The 17,062-nt window shown below is 39.3% G+C and overlaps 3 protein-coding genes across 5 annotated transcripts; 2 read left to right on the top strand and 1 right to left on the bottom strand.

Annotated features, from left to right (window-relative positions):
* Positions 1-27: 27 nt before the first annotated feature.
* cxcr3.2 (chemokine (C-X-C motif) receptor 3, tandem duplicate 2) lies at positions 28-16,751 on the top strand. 2 transcript variants are annotated; one of them, XR_004656850.1, is made up of 3 exons: positions 28-595; positions 945-2,603; positions 16,741-16,751. XR_004656850.1 is itself a non-coding variant. In XM_034873247.1 (2 exons), exons 1-2 carry the CDS (start codon positions 560-562, stop codon positions 2,040-2,042), a joined length of 1,134 nt encoding a protein of 377 aa, XP_034729138.1. In that variant the 5' UTR covers positions 28-559; the 3' UTR covers positions 2,043-2,901. The 2 variants fall into 2 exon arrangements, 1 of the variants encoding a protein (XP_034729138.1); XM_034873247.1 differs by lacking the exon at positions 16,741-16,751 and having other exon boundaries at positions 945-2,901.
* LOC117945636 (C-X-C chemokine receptor type 3-like) lies at positions 4,003-6,917 on the top strand. Of its 2 annotated transcripts, none has more exons than XM_034873250.1 (3): positions 4,003-4,520; positions 5,165-5,515; positions 5,811-6,917. In XM_034873250.1, exons 2-3 carry the CDS (start codon positions 5,168-5,170, stop codon positions 6,564-6,566), a joined length of 1,104 nt encoding a protein of 367 aa, XP_034729141.1. In that variant the 5' UTR covers positions 4,003-4,520; positions 5,165-5,167; the 3' UTR covers positions 6,567-6,917. The 2 variants fall into 2 exon arrangements, with proteins under 2 accessions (XP_034729141.1, XP_034729140.1); XM_034873249.1 differs by having other exon boundaries at positions 5,168-5,515.
* Positions 10,350-13,057, bottom strand: cxcr3.1 (chemokine (C-X-C motif) receptor 3, tandem duplicate 1). Its single transcript, XM_034873248.1, has 3 exons — positions 12,955-13,057; positions 11,397-11,780; positions 10,350-11,289 (listed from the first exon to the last, which is right to left on the bottom strand). Exons 2-3 carry the CDS (start codon positions 11,769-11,771, stop codon positions 10,552-10,554), a joined length of 1,113 nt encoding a protein of 370 aa, XP_034729139.1. The 5' UTR covers positions 11,772-11,780; positions 12,955-13,057; the 3' UTR covers positions 10,350-10,551.
* Positions 16,752-17,062: the final 311 nt, after the last annotated feature.

Genomic DNA, 17,062 nt, shown 5'->3' on the forward strand with positions numbered 1-17,062 from the left:
AGCAAGACGTAAAGAACAAGATAGTGGAGACTTTGAAATTCTTGCCAACCAAGCACTTTCACTTCTCCTAGATATGTGGAGGATTTTTATGTAAAACCAGTTTCTACATCTCAAGGAGTTACATTCCCATACATTCTGTTCTCTTTGGATATTATAAGCACAGATTTCATATATCAAAGTTACATAAAATGGATCTTTAGCAGATAGAGTAGAAGATAGAAAATAGAATATTTCCCACGTTGAGTGCACCAGTCACCAGACAGCTCTGACTGTCTGTCTGAAGGGGTTTTATAGCTGGCTGCAGCCATGTTTATATATATATATATATATATGTCACAATTTCCCTGACACATTCATTAATTCCTATAGCTATGTTTGCATCTGTCTAAAATGTGCAAGGATTCGGTTCCTGAAATTAAGACTTCTTCTTTCTGATCCTCCGTCATCTGGACAAGTGTGAAAGAAAAAAGGGATGTTTCACCATTGTGTTTATGAGTGTGTACTATCTTGACTGTTGGAGGGTTGCAGGTGTTTTGCTGCCTCCTTGTTTGCTACAACTATGGATCAGGTTCCATCAACCACAGAAGATTACTGGGTTAGTGGATATTTTTCTCATCTTTCATGTACATCATTAGTCACCAGGAAATACAAAGTGCTAACTGAGACTTCTTTATCTGTTGTAAATCCAACAGATATTAATATTATCTTGATGATAATTGATAATTGTGTTCCTTTTTGATAAAGAAAAATACTGAAACTGATTTCATTTGACATTTTGGGAATCGTATGTCTAAAACTGCCCTTACTGAGCTTCAAGTAAATTTTAAACAACTATTGGTTTTGCATCATAAAGTTCGTGAAATGCTGAGAAGAACACTTTTCTCAAATAAACCAGAATTTAACCAAGAATTTGACAGCATTTGTTACCCCTCTCCTGTCAGCAGGACTATGGATATGAAACTTACAGCTTGTCCCCTGGCATGAGAGAGAGTCATGCAGCCCCATGCTTACAGGAGGAGACATATGGTTTTGCACAGAGGTACTCGCCTGTTGTATACAGTTTAGTGTTTGTCCTGGCTCTTTTGGGCAACATGCTGGTGCTGTGTGTGATCCGACGCTATCGAAAATCTCAGAGTGGCGGAGCCTGTGCTTTCTCTCTGACGGACACCTTCCTCCTTCACCTGGCCATTTCTGACCTCCTGCTGGCCTTCACCCTACCCCTGTTTGCAGTGCAGTGGGCTCACCACTGGATGTTCGGCTTGGCTGTTTGCAAGATCTCCGGTGCCCTCTTCTCCCTGAACCGCTACAGTGGCATCCTTTTTCTGGCCTGCATCAGCTTTGACCGTTACCTGGCCATAGTTCATGCTGTAAGCTCTGGCTGGAAGCGCAATACCTGCCATGCCCAGATTGCGTGTGCCTTCATCTGGGTGGGCTGCCTGGGCCTGAGTGGAGTGGACATTGCCTTCAAAGAGGTAGTGGAGGTGAACACAGTGGGCCATCAGAAGGCCTTCCTGTGCCAGGTGTGGTTCACTGGGAACACCACCCAGTGGCAGGTGGGGCTGCAGCTGGTCAGTGTGGTTCTAGGGTTTGGGCTCCCCTTGTTGATTATGCTCTACTGCTACATCCGCATCTTCAGGTCTCTCTGTAACGCCACTCGCCGCCAAAAGCGCAAGTCTCTCCGCCTCATCGTGTCTTTAGTGTCTGTGTTCGTCATCTGCTGGGCACCGTACAACTGCTTCCAGCTGGCAGATAGTCTGCACAAGCTGGGCGTGGTGACTGGAGGTTGCCAGTTTGGCCGAGTGGTGGACATTGGGACACTCATCACTGAAAGTGTGGGGCTGTCGCACTGCGCTCTGAACCCTCTGCTGTATGGCTTTGTGGGGGTGAAGTTCAGGAGGGAGCTGGTCAAAATGTGTAAGGGGCTGCTGGGACGAAGAGGCTTGCTGGGGATGGAGGAATGGAGGGAGAGGAGAATCAGAAGACCCACCGGATCTTTCAGCTCCGCAGAAAGTGAACAAACCTCATACTCTGTTATGGTGTGAAACTAATTCGAGGGAATGGACAAGAAGGGAGTGTGTGTGTGTGCGTGTGTGTGTGTGTGTGTGTGTGTGTGTGTACGTGTGTGTGCGCACGTGTGTGCGCATGCGTGGGTGCGTGCATGCATGTGTGTGTGTATGTGTGAGAAGTTTTTGGAGGTAAGATTGTGCGTGTGTCTGAAGTTTTTGGAGGTAAAAGAACTTGAAAGAATCAAGAGTAAGAAAGTACTAAATGAAAAATATACTTTAAGCTTAATTAAGGCTTCAAAACATGTTCACAGAGCAAAAGGTAACATAGGCCACTTCTTCCATTGGTGCTTTAATATCTAGCTGTTAGTATGGTGCAGCTTACAACACGTTGTTTGGTCTTTTTTCTGTTTTTCAAGAAAACTGCAATGAAATCATTAAGTGAATGTGTCGCATAGAGTAAATCCGAACTCCATATCCCACGTGCTGATGCTGTCATGTAATTGTTGGTGAGAACTGTTGATTTTTGTGTCCATAGGTCAAATCTTGTGAAACATCTAGATTGCTTCATACTCTTGAAAAGCTTGTTCAGCAGTTTTAGTTTCAGACTCACATCTCCCATCCCTACAGACATTTTTCTCATCAGATTCCATGCTCATTTTGCAGGAAAACAAGTTTTAGCTTTTAAAACAGTGAAAATGTTTGTAATTATATCTGAAAGTTGTTCATGTTGAAATTGTCATTTCTCTTTTATTTTTTAATGGTCCATATACAGCAGTTCCCTCAGCTGTGCTTCAAAATTCTGTGAAAGAGGAACTTAAGAGAGTACTAGTTATTTCACATTTTGTATAGTGCTCAAATTACATACAAAGTTTTTTATAATAAATATTTTTGAATAAAAATATATAAACATCAAAAGCTCATCTTCAGTATTCAGTATTTCAATATTGTGCAACTTTTCACTTCACTACATCTCAGAGTCAAACTGTTTACTGTACTTTTTACACCACTGCCTTTGTCTGACAGCTATAGTTACTAGTTACTTTTCTGATTACACCAGATCATACACCAGTCAAAAAGGTTGGGAACCACTTGTTTAATCTTTATCAATGCGTTGAATTTCATAAGCTTAATATTTATAAATAATACAATTATATAAATCATTTTATAAAATATATATTTTTCTTCTTTAATTTGTTCTTTTTTAGCTAACTAAACTGAGGAAAACCACGATCCCCCTAAAAATCCTCCTCAAGCACTGATATTAAAACACCCATTGCTGATTTTATTCCATCTTAATGATCTTAATAACCAGATAAACTTGAAACAGGCCTCCGGCTGCAGCTTTTGTTCGGTTTGGAAACACAACAGCTCCATCTAGTGGAATGTGGCAATTTGTGAGTTAATGTTTTGGCAGCAATTTTTATAAAAAAAAATGTTATGGCCATTTCGGCCTTTAATGATAGGACAGCTCAGACATAAAAGGGGAGCGAGAGAGGGAAGACACGCTGGAAAACTGTCACAGGTCAGATTCGAGCTCTCAACTTTCTGCATCGAGGAATAAAAATACAATCTCTGTAGCCTGCTCTACCGACTGAGCTGACAGAGGCATAGACAGTTAAAGAAATGTCGTATTAAGATTGCGTCAAGTCCATAGACTGTATACTATATTATTAATATACAGTGTTTTATTTTATGTTTTTAATAATAAATGTTTATTATACTAATAATATAGTTAGTCACAGAAAGTGGAAACGTGGAAGAAGGGTAATTAAGCTTGCAAAATAAAGTGCTCGTATCAAACCAAAATGGCCCAATCAATAAGAATTATTCCACTGCTTTGGTTTATTGTGCTTCACACTACAAATAGAACCGTACTGTCTATTTCTCAACCTCGTTTTGGGGATTTTTAATTGTAGACGTTGCAGTGAATTTTATTACAGATCTTATTTTGAAAAGCAATCAATTGAACAACTCGGATTTCCGTGTGCGACGGCAAATTGTCAGAGTTGGCAATGTGCGAAAAAAAGGGTGAATATTTGATGAAGCAAAACAATCCAGTGAGAAAGTAATGAAAGTAAGTGCATGTAATTTCAGTCTGTGCATATTATTAATATAAGTTGCAGTCCTCTCGCGAAGTGCGTCCATGCTTTTCTCATCGTCCGCTTTAGTTTTGTTATTTAACTGTCGATGGTTTCCCCTGCTCGTCTTGTTTTCGCGGGTTCGCCCTCAACCCCTCAGATTTCCCTTTAATTTTAAGTTTAGCGATACTTAAAGTTTGCGCTGAAACTTCTGCTGAACTTTACGGACGCACGACAGCTGCAAGCTCTTCCTCCCCTGAACAGCAACAACAAACTGTAGTCTAGTCTGTCAGCTGTAGTCAGGCCATCCGTCCACAGCTGCTGACCCCGGTGGGAAAAGATACGTGCAGGTCGCTGTTGTCTTCTTTAGGATCATTTGTCCACTGCGCACAGAGAGGTGATTGTCCCCTCGGTCTGCAGCTGAATACCTCCTATGGTAAGTAAGATCATATGTGTGCAAATATCTCGAGGTTAAAGATTTTTCTCTTATAATAAATGTTTAGTTTTATAATATATGTTAACTAGTACATTGAGTCAGAATTTTAGCTACAGCCAATATTGCAGTAGCCTATACTAAGCATTCAATTCTAATAGGACATTTAAGACTTCCCCTTTCTGTTTCTTTTTCTTGTGTCAGTTTCGAAATGGATCCTTTCTGTAGCAATACTTTATATTTATCTGCGCACACTTCTTGTGCAGTTTCTTAGCACATGATGGCCTACCAGAACGTATGCTTTAATGTCGTGTTTGCATATCTATCAACAGTAAAATGTTATTACAGCTCACAGGCACCATGCATAAAATAGCTTCATTGTGTGTGTGTGTGAGAGAGTGACAAAGGGAAACTGTGCTTTCCGTTTCACCCCAGTCTGTTGCCTAATCCAGTAACATTTCACCATGTGAGTTATGTCATGTTTAACAACTGGACTTTCCAAGGAGATTTTCAAGACTCAACTCTCACACAACTAACTGTCAGAGAGAGAGAGAGAGAGAGAGAGAAAGAGTATAAGATGGTATTTCTCACATCTGGACTTCATTTTGGATTTCTCTCTTTTGAGTTAAACCTTTTTGCCTCTTCAGTAGATGACAATGGATGTGGAACTCGATGGATTATTTCGCCAGAATGGCACCTATGACTACGACGAGTATGAGTATAAAGAGGAATTTGAGTCAAGAGCCGGTAAAGCGGTGTTTATCCCGGTTCTGTACTCCTTGGAGCTGGTCGTAGGTTTGCTGGGAAATGGACTACTCCTGGCTGTGCTGGCTCAAAAGAGGCGATCCTGGAGTATATCCGACATCTTCATCCTCCACCTGAGTGTTGCTGACATTCTGCTGCTAGCGACGCTGCCCTTCTGGGCTGCACAGGCCACTCAACAATGTGGATGGTGCTTTTGGGGTTTTCTCTGCAAGATCTGTGGAGCTGTTTTTAATGTAAGTACCAAGTTGTGTTTCGAACAAGCAGGCTGGAAAGTAAAAAGGGAGATCTTTTCAGTAAAGCTGTGAAAAGGATTTCCCACTCAATCTAGAATCTTGGCAGACCAGGGTCGTTGTACTTAATTCTGTTATTGAGCAAGTATACTCCTGGGTGGCTTTTCACCAGGCATTACAGGGAAGAGGCAGGGGTGGGGGGTCAGAGCAGGGTGAAGAAGTGAAAGGGATAAAGATGGCCAGAAGTTTCCATCATTCACTAGATAGCAGCTCAAGTTTTTCTTTTCTTTTTTTCTAGATCAATTTTTACTGTGGGATCTTTCTGCTGGTTTGCATCAGTCTGGATCGCTACTTGTCCATCGTCCACGCCACCCAGCTTTACTCCCAGAAGAAGCCCAGGTTAGCTCATATCAGCTGCCTGTCAGTCTGGCTCGTCTGCCTGATCCTCACCATCCCTCACTATATTTTCCTGGTGGCGAGGAAAGATCCGGCGCAAGAATGTGTTCACAGCTACACTCAGTCAGTAACTGACTGGAAGCTTGTGTCACGCCTGCTCCACCACACGCTGGGCTTCCTGCTGCCTGCTCTCGCCCTGATCATCTGCTGCTCCTGTAGTCTGCTGCAGCTGAAGCGAAGCTCTGAAGGCCTCCAGAAGCAGAGAGCTTTCATGGTCATCCTGCTCCTGGTAGTGGTCTTCTTTCTCTGCTGGATGCCATACAACATCACACTCATTGTGGACACATTCAGCAACAGCTCTAATAATCCCGATAATGGTTTCTCTGGAATTCCTCAACATTCCCTGAAAAAAGCTCTGATGGTCACATTTGGTCTGGGCTGCATGCACGCCTGCCTCCGGCCTCTGCTTTATCTCGGCCTGTGTGGAAACTTTAGGAAACGGACACTGGCCATGTTGAAACGTACTACAGTTGAATCTGAGTGCTCACTGTGGGAGTTGGGTGTGGGCGAGGAGGCCCCGCCTGACCAGAATCACGAGGAGGAAGAGCTGAGAACGATCACAAGTGTGGATCATCAGGTGCAGTCAAGTCAGTGTTGAATAATGGACAAAACTGCAATCCTCAGACTTAGATGGGAGCTGAATAGTGCTCCTCCCCATAGGGGTGTTTAGTGTAAGGTTGTGTCATGGGTTCAAAGAATGTAGGAGTTTATGATGAGGTCATGATTAGAAATAGATATTTATAAAAAATGACTCATTCACATTGCACTTTAATGTGAATGTTTCATGGTTAAATATACTGGGGTATTTTTATTTTGTAATCACTGCTGCCCAACTTTAGCTTGTCACCCTAAATCATGAGTTAATTAAATTGTAGATATATGTTATTTATATTTGTATTGTATAATAATGTTATTATTGTCATTATGAAAGCGAAGTATTTTGTGTATAATGAAAAAAATTCAAAAAAATCTTTCTTTTTTCAGAAAGGAAGTTGACTGTGGAAAAAAAAAATGTATGTGGAAAATGGGGAAAAGAAGAAGAATTAGAAAAGATAATGTGTTATTTTAAAAGATAAACAGTGCTTGTTGTTTTGAGCACTACATTTGTGGTTTCCCAAATGTTCCAAGTTTTCCAACTGTGATTTCTTTAAAAAACTCAATGTACTATAATTTTACACAATAAATTCTTCTCAGGCAGCATATTTTTTTCCTGTTCCTGGTTTTAGTAAAATTGTTTTTTAGTTTATCTCAAGCCGAAGTTTCATTAAGAATGGTTGCGTTATCTGGTTGACTGTGACAGCAGCAACACATCAAGTTTATAGCATTTCTGGTTATAATTAGTCTTGAGTGTTGCATCAGATTGAAGTGTTACTTCCTGCATCAGCTAGAGCTTTTCTGCTACCAAGACACAGACGAGCAGCTAATCAGGACTTTTCATTGATGAGAACCGAACTTGTCAAACGCAAACTTTGCTCTACTGTCCACAAGAAAGGGGTATTGGGAATACATGATTAAAAACAAGACTGATGCATGTTGACCACATACCACACAGAGCTTGATGTGCTTGAATGGGACGTGCAGCAAAGACTGGAAGAGTTTACAGTACTAACTCTTCACTCTCTTTGCTCTCAGCCACTGAGAGTGACTTAGTGACTTAACCCGTAGAGCTGCTGCTTCTGGAGTTAACTGTTTATACTATATACACCCTGGATGTTGCTGGAGTCAAACAATATCCAGTTTAAGGTATGATCTCTTTTAACACCGCCACCACCCTACTGTAGTCAAATGTTTGTCCCTCATGTAAATTACGCATATGTTTTTCAGGGGATAGCAGTGGTGGCACGTTGTGGTTTCTATCAGTGGTCTTCAACGTCTTTTAAGCAAAGGACCCTTTAACTAAAAGGGGGACGGAGCAGAGACCCCCTACTACGTATATTGTATCAAATTAAGTTGCGTTTTAAACTGGGCCTACAATAACGTGTAGGCAACCTGTGGTGATTTATATTTGCTAATAAAATGTTAGAATTGTGTTAAGACATTTTAATTTGAAAAATTTGAAAATAAATTCCTCCCTGAGGAGTCCCAGACCCCCCTGTTTAAGATCTCTAGTTTGTATTGGTGTTGTATGCATAGTGGTTGATTCGGAGAAGACTGGAACAAGTCATGATATTTCTCATCGTTTCTGCTCATGCCACATATTTGAGGATGTGCGGCTGCATTTTGTTACTTTGTTTCAATTTCCTGGAAAAAGAACGAAAGCTATTTCCACTGAAACCGCTACATGTGGCTTTGCAGTTTTTGTTCTTGCATTTATCATAATTAATCACCTGGTCCTGACTACTCATGAGCATATTGAAAATTCTAGAAAGGTTAAGACATTAAAATGTCTCTCATGCTCAATATATACAAACAGATGAGAGAATAGAAAGGAATGTTGCACAGTCTCACTTCTCACTACTAAAATTTAAGGGTTAGGTTATAATAATTTCTATTGTGTGTGTGTGTGTATGTATGTATATACTAACTAACTAACTTGAGGGCAGCACTATTCCTGCATTTGAAAATCTCACTACACACAATTGGTCAGCACTATGACCAATCACAGTGATACATTGGTTGATGTATCCAGAGCCCCTTACCTTAGCTACTAGCGGACGGTCGTCATCTGTTTTCGCCTCTTGCCCGCCTGTATCAGGTACACCAATATGAATGGTGCAGCTCAACCACAAGGGCATAGTTAATGAACGTCATTATTGAATACCAAAGCTGAGCAAATTGAAATTGTGCTCTCACAAGAACTCTGGATTCACGGGACAGTACACACCAGGTGTTAGGTTTAGGTTATGTATTCCATTCCCAATGATTCTGTGCTGATTGGGGCTGAGGTGGATACGTAGTAAATTTGCACCCGTTCATCCATTTAATATAACTTAAAAGTTAGAATGCCAGGTGGCATTACCAGGGCCTACTTCTGCCCATAATGAATCTCAACATCAGCAGTGTGTGTAACTTAGTGTCTCGGTAGAGACAACCAAGACAAATGGACATCAAGTGAAGGGACATATAGGGCAGTGCAACTAATCAACATTTTTATCATGATTACGATTTTGGATCACAAATATTTGCAACATCTTTCCAAAAGACAATGAGTAATCATGTTAAATAATTGTGATTAGGATTTAATCCATTATCAATTAATTCCTCTCCCTATGTAATATTCCAAATGTCACTAGAACCCTTGATAGTGGAGCCCACTTGCTGAGTGAGAATGGGGCTTTTAGATGAGGGCCTGATAGATGAGTTACTCCGAAAGATGCTCCGAAAATGACATAATTGACTTTTATCTGAAGTATATGTATGCTTGGTTTTTGCAAGAATTCACAGGGGAAAAAAGTTTTGAATTTATGACCCCTTAGTGTTAAAGGAATATATAACAATACAAATTATGATCCAACAATTGTAATTAAAACTTGAGTCATAACATGTTCCGGAACAACATACAGTATTTATCAAAGATGTTAATTGAAATAACAGATGCAAGTAAACACACAATTCTTTTCTTAATTTTATTGAAGGGACAACTTGTCAAATTTACATTGAAGTGAAAAAAATAGATTTTCTTTTTTTTTTTACTTTTTTTACTAGCCACCACTATCTTACAAAAATCAAATTTATTTTACATCTGTTTTATTCTTCACAAATTTACATTATGGTCCAACAGGAGTTTCAAAGCTTTCTCTACTCTACAGATATATACTTTTCTCACATGTTTAGACATTCTCTAAATTATCTCAGGCCTTTAAGGGATCCTGTTACAACAATGTTGAAAATACGCTGGTTATGATTAAAGAAAATAACATGTTATTTGGTTTGTGAACAATCCATGTATAAAAAACATAATGTAAAAGAGTTTAACTGTGGTATAAAATGTAACTTAAAAGTATTGTATAAAGTTATGTATCTAAGACAGTAGCTCCAGTATTAATACTGCAGTATTGCATGTTAAAATACAACACTGATTTGCAATCAGAAAAGGGAAATGTTTCTACTATTTTTGCTACAAGAAAAATAGATCTGCTGCCTACAAGTAGAGGAAAATTCCCACATAGACATTATTTTTGTCCAACTGTCACGTGACCAATGCACTGTTAAAGGTGCTCTAAGCGATGTCACATGTGTTTTAGGCTACAACCTTTGTTGTCACAAACAGCAAACTCCCCACCATCCGCGAGCTGTCTGTCCCCAGAACACACTGTGAAAAAACACCACGAAGCATACACAAACAGTGTTCCAGCCAAGAACCAACAAGAAGGATTTGGGGGTGGGGGGGTTAATGTAGGGGAAGCACAGAAGGGAGGGGAAGGGATGAAGAGGAGGGAGGGGCAAGCTCGTCTTGTTTTGTTTGAAAATTGTACTAACTTCAACAACAAGTAACGTCACCCAACATCGTTTAGAGCACCTTTTAAAATAACAAAACATGTTTACAGAATCACATTTTACCCCTAGCTGCTCATGTCTCTGTCTTTCTGTCAGTTTAAGTAAGTTTGTAAGCTTGTACTTGTGGTTGTTAATATGTTTGTGTCTCAGATAGCAATGGAGTTGGAGGTATCAGCAGACTCAGACCAAATGGAGCTTCTCCTGCTGGTACCAACAGATTGCACTTTAGCCGTTGTCTTAAGCTTACAGCCCAGAGACCTCAGGATGTCCAGGAGCTGACGCCGGAACTTCACACCCACAAAGGCATACAGGATGGGATTGAGGCTGCAGTGGAGGTAACCGATGGAGGAGGTGACTATCTTGGCTTTCTCCAGAATTGTTCTGACTCCGCAGTCCCCGCTGGTGTTGTTGGAATGAAGAGTGTCCATCATGAGTGTAATGTTGTATGGTGTCCAGCAGAGAAAGAAAACCACCACCACAGCCACAATGACCTTAAAAGCTTTCTGCTTTTGGAGGCCCTGGGAGCCACACCGCAGCCGCCGCAGGATGCAGGAGTAGCAGAAGATCAAGACAGCTGAAGGCAGCAGGAAACCCACCGTGTGGTAGAGCAGGCGTGACGCCAGCCTCCAGTCATGTACTGACTCAGAGTTGAAGGCAAAGTAGTTGGGAATGCACTCTGTTTTTTGTCGTCTGTCATCCTTCACTGCATCCAGAAAGATCCAGTCTGGGATTGAAAGGAACAGGGAGAAGAGCCACACTACCAAGCAGCTGACCTGAACGACCCAGGGCTTTCTGCGGGAATACATTTGGGTGGCATGGACAATAGACAGGTACCGGTCCAGACTGATGCAGGCCAGCAGAAAGATCCCACAGTAGAAGTTGATCTGAGGATACCAAAAAATCAGAGACAAGTGAAAAGTCATTTTGCAACCCCTGTAAATCATGCACTTTTATGAAGTTTTGGTGCACCTTTCCTGCTCCCACCTCTTACCGTAAAAACAGCTCCAGTGATCTTACAGAGAGGGGTTCCAAAGGTCCATCCTGTATGTTGAGCGGACTGTGCAGCCCAGAGGGGTAGTGTCACCAGCAGCAGGACATCTGCCACACCCAGATGGAGAATGAAGGTGTCTGTCACACTCCAGGTCCTCCTGCTCTGAAGCAGAACTCCCAGCAGCACTCCGTTCCCCAGGACACCCACAACAAATGCCACAGAGTACAGAACTGGGATGAACATCGCCTCAAAATGCATGCCCTCTTCTAGGTCGCACACATCACCCCCCTTACAACAACTGTAGTTTTTATCAGAGTAGTTTGCATCTAATTCATAAAGGTCATCAAGGTTCCCGTTCCATTTCAATTCATCCATCTGTAAACTCTGCAGAAAAAGAATAACAAGAAATTTCAAATATTTACATCAATTGGGTTTTAATTATTTTACAAGCATAGTCTTTTTCAACCACATGGGGCTGCTGTGTAGTTTTACACAAATCTGTCCACCTGCTGTATCTGTTTTTTTAAAGCACTTTTCTCACAATTCATTTAAATGATCTGCGCAATACAATAAATGAACAAACAAGACAGAATCAGACCACATTTGATTAGTCACAATTATAAGCATTTCAGTAAAAGAGGCTTTTTGCAGAAACATAATCTTGAACTTGAGTGAACATAAAAAAAACAATTAGCTTATTATTTTGTTATTTAACCCTTGTTAAAACTCTCAAAGCACTTTTCTGGACAAGTTGTAGCAGTTTTATTGACTTTCTGGGAGAGTAGAAAAGAAGTGCATTAGAGCAACTCTAACCCTTTCTCTTTGACAAAAGTAGTCATTCTGTTTCCTCTGGACAGATAAGTTACCATCGCGTTAAAATAATCTGAACGTGAAAGAACTTTTAGCTACTCTTGTTGTTTTTTAAATATAAGCATGAAATACCACCATAAATTTTGCATTGTAACTGTTGTTACAATGCAAGGCTTTGTATGGTTAAGAGGTACCATTTCAGTCACACTGCACTAGGGTAAGAACAGAATTGCTTCGTGCTTGCAAATGTGGAAGACAAATTTATGTAAATGTCCAAGAGGAAGCATGTTTATTCTCAGTTTTAGAGTTTGCAGCAAGTTAAGAGCCTTGATGCACCAAAGCATTTATCACAATTTAAATTGGCATTGTTAACTATTGATATAAATTATCATTTGGTCACAGTGAATGATTCAAAATTCACAAAATTCCCCTAATTCGACTGTAGCTTCATCATTGTCTTATTGCACATCACAGTTCATTGTCTCATACTGTGAACTAAAGTTGTGAGAACAAACAGCAAAAGGGGTGAACAAAGATATAAGAAACACAACATTAAATATTTCATTCATGTTTTTCAGTAATTAGTTAATAAGGTAAAGATCACATACACAAAAAAATATGTAAGAAGTACATGCATTGATTCATACATGGGAATTGAAATTCTCGAATAACAACTAATGGTATATATGTTAAAATATTCCTAGATACATGCTATATCTAAAAAATAAGAATTAATGTAATAACTCACCAAATTGTAATCCTTTGATATTGTAGTCTCCTCAGTGAGCAGGTTCACAAGGCTAGCAGAAATTAGTTCTAGTGATCCAGTGTCCCTAACGACAACTTCTATGGGGCCACCACAAAGGAAGAACACAGAGAGGAGAATATAACCCCACCTCTTCTCACACCTAAGATAAAAAATTCAGCATTTTTACAATAAGGAAACACAACCATGAGGGTTTCATGTTTTAGAGAAAACTGCTCACGTTGACAAAAACTATTATTTTACTTTATTCATTGGAACATTGAATAATTTGAGATCTGGATGGTAAATCTGAAGTCTGGAAACAAACCATTACTCTCTATGATGCCCTACTGTGTCATGTGTTAATGATGGGACTTTACACCAATGCATATGAAATGTCACTGAATTTGAGTAGGCTGATGCACTTTCCATAGAAACTGATGAATAACATTTCATGAATGTACATTGACTGCATAAGTTTCATTTTAAAATATGTTGGCATTAAAGAGAAATGAATGTTTTATGTATGGCTTATGTGCTTTTGTTTCCACTGTCAAAGCACTTTGTAAACCCTTGTTTTTAAAGGTGCTATACAGTTTTCATAATTTTTTGTGCATCATGCTGAGTGCTGACTTTGAAAAATCTGTTGTGTGCATAAATGTTGTGACATTATTGTATGTTCATTAGATTTTGAGTGACGCTGGCACCCTCAGGAAAACATCTGCCTTTATTCTAGTCATTGAACAAAAGCGTGCAGAACGTTTTACTTTCAGGTGACTTTTTTTTACAGATAGGCTCTTTAACTTCCTTTATAAACCACTTTAAAGGCCCTCTTCGTGCCATTCGACCAGATTAATGGCATGAATTAACTCTCCTTTTTATTTTCAGTTTCTCTAATGTGTCTCTAAGTTATTCATTCATGTGTCTGCTCAGGCCATGCTTTATAGGCATTTAATGGTATTTTTTAATATAGCATTCAATAGAGATGTGGAAGCTGAATTAAATAACTTTCTGAACTGCACATTTGGATTAGATTAAACAACTCTATTTACCCCATGGCATCAATTCACAATGACAAAGGAGGAAAAAGGACACAGCAGACAACATATGGAACTGCCACTTCAGTAGTAAAACTAACACAGAAGCTAGCACATATTCAAATAGGACATTAGTATAGCCTGTTTAGTCACCAAATTAAAAGCAATGTAGATACAGTTGAGCAATTAATAGATAAAAGGATGACAATAAATGCTGCACAACAAACAAGACAAAAATATCTGCAATACACATTGATCTAAAAGCATTGTTGCCATTATGTCAATAAGTAAATACAGTATGATACAGATTCAAGTACTTGCAAATGCATTAAATGCAAATGTGATAGCTCATTCAATTTTGAATTTCTACCTGTGAAAAGAACAAGTAAAAATTGTACTAACTACATATTAGTCTACATGTTGTTTAATTGGTATATTCTGTGGCCTGTAGACCACTGAGCTGTGTTTCTATGAGTGTTTTGTTTATCTTGTGCAGGACAACATGTAAGCAGGTGACACCACACAATCCTCCCAATGGTCACGCTATTCCACTGATCAACAATCATCAAAGACGGGGAAGAACAATGCAAGTTAGCGGACATGGTTGTTAGTAATGCTGGACCTTTTATTGCCTTATCAAAACAAACCCTGATACTATTTATACATTGGATATCAGTGTAAAATCTCATCGTAATTCATTTTCACTAACCATTTCATAGATCATTTATTGCACTCTCAGTATTGCTCATATGTATGCAAACCAGATCACCAGATTGCAAACCCGACACCTGTGACAGCTCTTGAGTTTAAGTGTCTCGTCTGTTTCCCCTCGCCCATCCCCTGAGCAAATGGGTTCAAAGAGAGCATGTTCCTGTTGTTTTCACACCTTTTCTTTCCTCTTCTGTTTTTGCACATTAAATGCCCTTCTCGTGGAGAGAGAGGCCAGATGGAAGTGCAAGCATCTCACCATGAAAGTAGTCAAACCAGTAACTTTTTCAGCCCACAACCAGGGACAAACACTGCAGGAAAATAATTGAATTGTGATTTCCACTGACCATTTTACTTAAAAAAGGAAAAGCATTCACACCTGGAGTTTTATTGTATGGTTTAGCTGGGAAATGCAGCACAAACGTAACTTCCAGTAGTCTAATGTGACATTACATTATTCAGATATTTGAAAAAGGATGGTTTATAATTTGAAAGCATGAATGAGATATGGACATCTTCATAGCATCAATGTAGTTTTAGAGAGTAGTTTCAAAGTGTTTCATTTTCATATCCACAAACAAGCTCTGTAGGTTTTGGTTGAATATCTGCAGAAGAATGTACTGCAGTTATGTGTGGCTGCTTCTGAGATTCTTTCTACTTTGGACCTAAACAAAACCCACTGTGATTGGCCTTTTCTCTCCCAACTAAAGAAGTATTAGAAAGGAAAAGGGTTTCTAATTTGCATTACTACCTGTTGAAGTGTCTGTGTATGTTTCTCCACCACATAACAGCATTTATTACAACCTTATTTTTTTAATTTTTTTTATGTTCACACTTTTGTAAAAGCTTTAAGAATGTTAAGTGAGTGATACAGTAAAGGTATTACTGTTTTTCAGAAGGCCAGTTAGGTTATGAGCGTGGCCCTATTTATGTTTGGTATCAAAGTGCAACTGTGAAACCATGGAGATGCATGTCATTTGAAGAACTGAAAGAATTCAAATATATTACATATTGTTTCCTCCCACATTCTAGTTTTGATTCCTATAATCCTGTCCACACTGTCTTATAGTGTTGCCTAGCATGTTGCTAAGTTTGCATAGACACACATCATTTTACACAACCAGTTGTTTTAACAATTACAATGACAGTTCAGTGTTGTATCATATTACTGTTATTAGATGAATAAACTGTTTTTTGGAATATGTATTAATTATTCATGATGTTGAGATTAATATGAAAGCACAATGTGAAGATTTCCTTTTTACTGCTGTTTGAACACCTGCTGAAATCTCACCGTTTGAACCACTTCTTCCTCTAGCAGCTTCTGGTTTTGAGTAAAGTGGTCTCACCAGATTTTAGGTTAGTATGACACTAACATCAGAACCCAAACACATTGAAAGCCCTTTATGTATGGTAACAGCTGTGGTTACATCATCTGATGATGTACAGAAGGGCTCATATCTCAGATCTGTGACAGAATCCATGTGACAACATCAATTTTGGTTTTAAACTGTGTGGTTCTGCTGTTATTTTACGATTAGATACCACTTATGTGTTTTCTGCATTCCTTTGGCCAGCCGGGTTGTGAGAGTTACCTGTAATTTCATCTTGCAATACAAATAAACAGGATTTAGTCAATTCATGATTTGCAACATTTCCCACAATGGCCTAACACACCCAGATATGTGAAAGGGATAGCAACCTCGGTTCTAAAAAGTGTTTTCAAAATATCTGACACTTGGCAAGTTTACATTGCCTCACAGTCTACATTGTCATATCACTTACTGGAGTTTCTTCAGTTGAGATGAATTGTTAGTGTCATTGTCAGTTTGATTTCTCTGTGAAATCATTTTCTGAAAGATTTACTACATCAAGATAAAACAGCCTCTTGCTGTGAAGTTTTTTTTAGCTTTATTTGTAACTAGGGTGTACTGCACAGCGCCTTTGTGGATTTCCTGTGTTGCAATTGCTGCTGCGAATGCCCTTTATATTTTAGCAGCGCAGCATGTACAGTTGAGACTGTCATACATGTCATGCATTACAGACATGTAGCTTATTTTACACATTTTGGGTTGACAGTGTGTACTGAATTCACCACTTTGTGAAAGGAATAAACTTGACATTTTATTAAAAGGGAATTTATAATCAAACTTGCAATTTATATTGGAGCTGTACCATTGAAAATTCCTATCCTAGTACAGCTTCAGAGGGAAATCACATATGCAACCCATGAGTACAAGGAGTCTGTGGATGGGAAGAAGGGCATAGAGACCCATATGTGTAACACTAAAGCCAACTTGTGATGTTTTGGTGAAGCTAAAGTCCAAATATCAAAATAAACATTTGTAAGATCGAGGCATGTGTGT

This window comes from Etheostoma cragini, chromosome 6 (assembly GCF_013103735.1).
Source record: "Etheostoma cragini isolate CJK2018 chromosome 6, CSU_Ecrag_1.0, whole genome shotgun sequence".
Lineage (NCBI taxonomy): Eukaryota > Metazoa > Chordata > Actinopteri > Perciformes > Percidae > Etheostoma > Etheostoma cragini.

What these genes read in the sequence shown, in the direction of transcription:
- cxcr3.2 (XM_034873247.1), top strand. Translation starts at nt 560, where the DNA reads ATGGATCAGGTTCCATCAACCACAGAAGATTACTGG. An exon ending in CAACCACAGAAGATTACTGG is followed by an intron (nt 596 to 944) that starts GTTAGTGGATAT and finishes TCCTGTCAGCAG; the next exon opens with GACTATGGATATGAAACTTA.
- LOC117945636 (XM_034873249.1), top strand. An exon ending in TCTGTGGAGCTGTTTTTAAT is followed by an intron (nt 5,516 to 5,810) that starts GTAAGTACCAAG and finishes CTTTTTTTCTAG; the next exon opens with ATCAATTTTTACTGTGGGAT.
- cxcr3.1 (XM_034873248.1), bottom strand. Translation starts at nt 11,771, where the DNA reads ATGGATGAATTGAAATGGAACGGGAACCTTGATGACCTTTATGAATTA. An exon ending in TCACTGGAGCTGTTTTTACG is followed by an intron (nt 11,290 to 11,396) that starts GTAAGAGGTGGG and finishes TGGTATCCTCAG; the next exon opens with ATCAACTTCTACTGTGGGAT.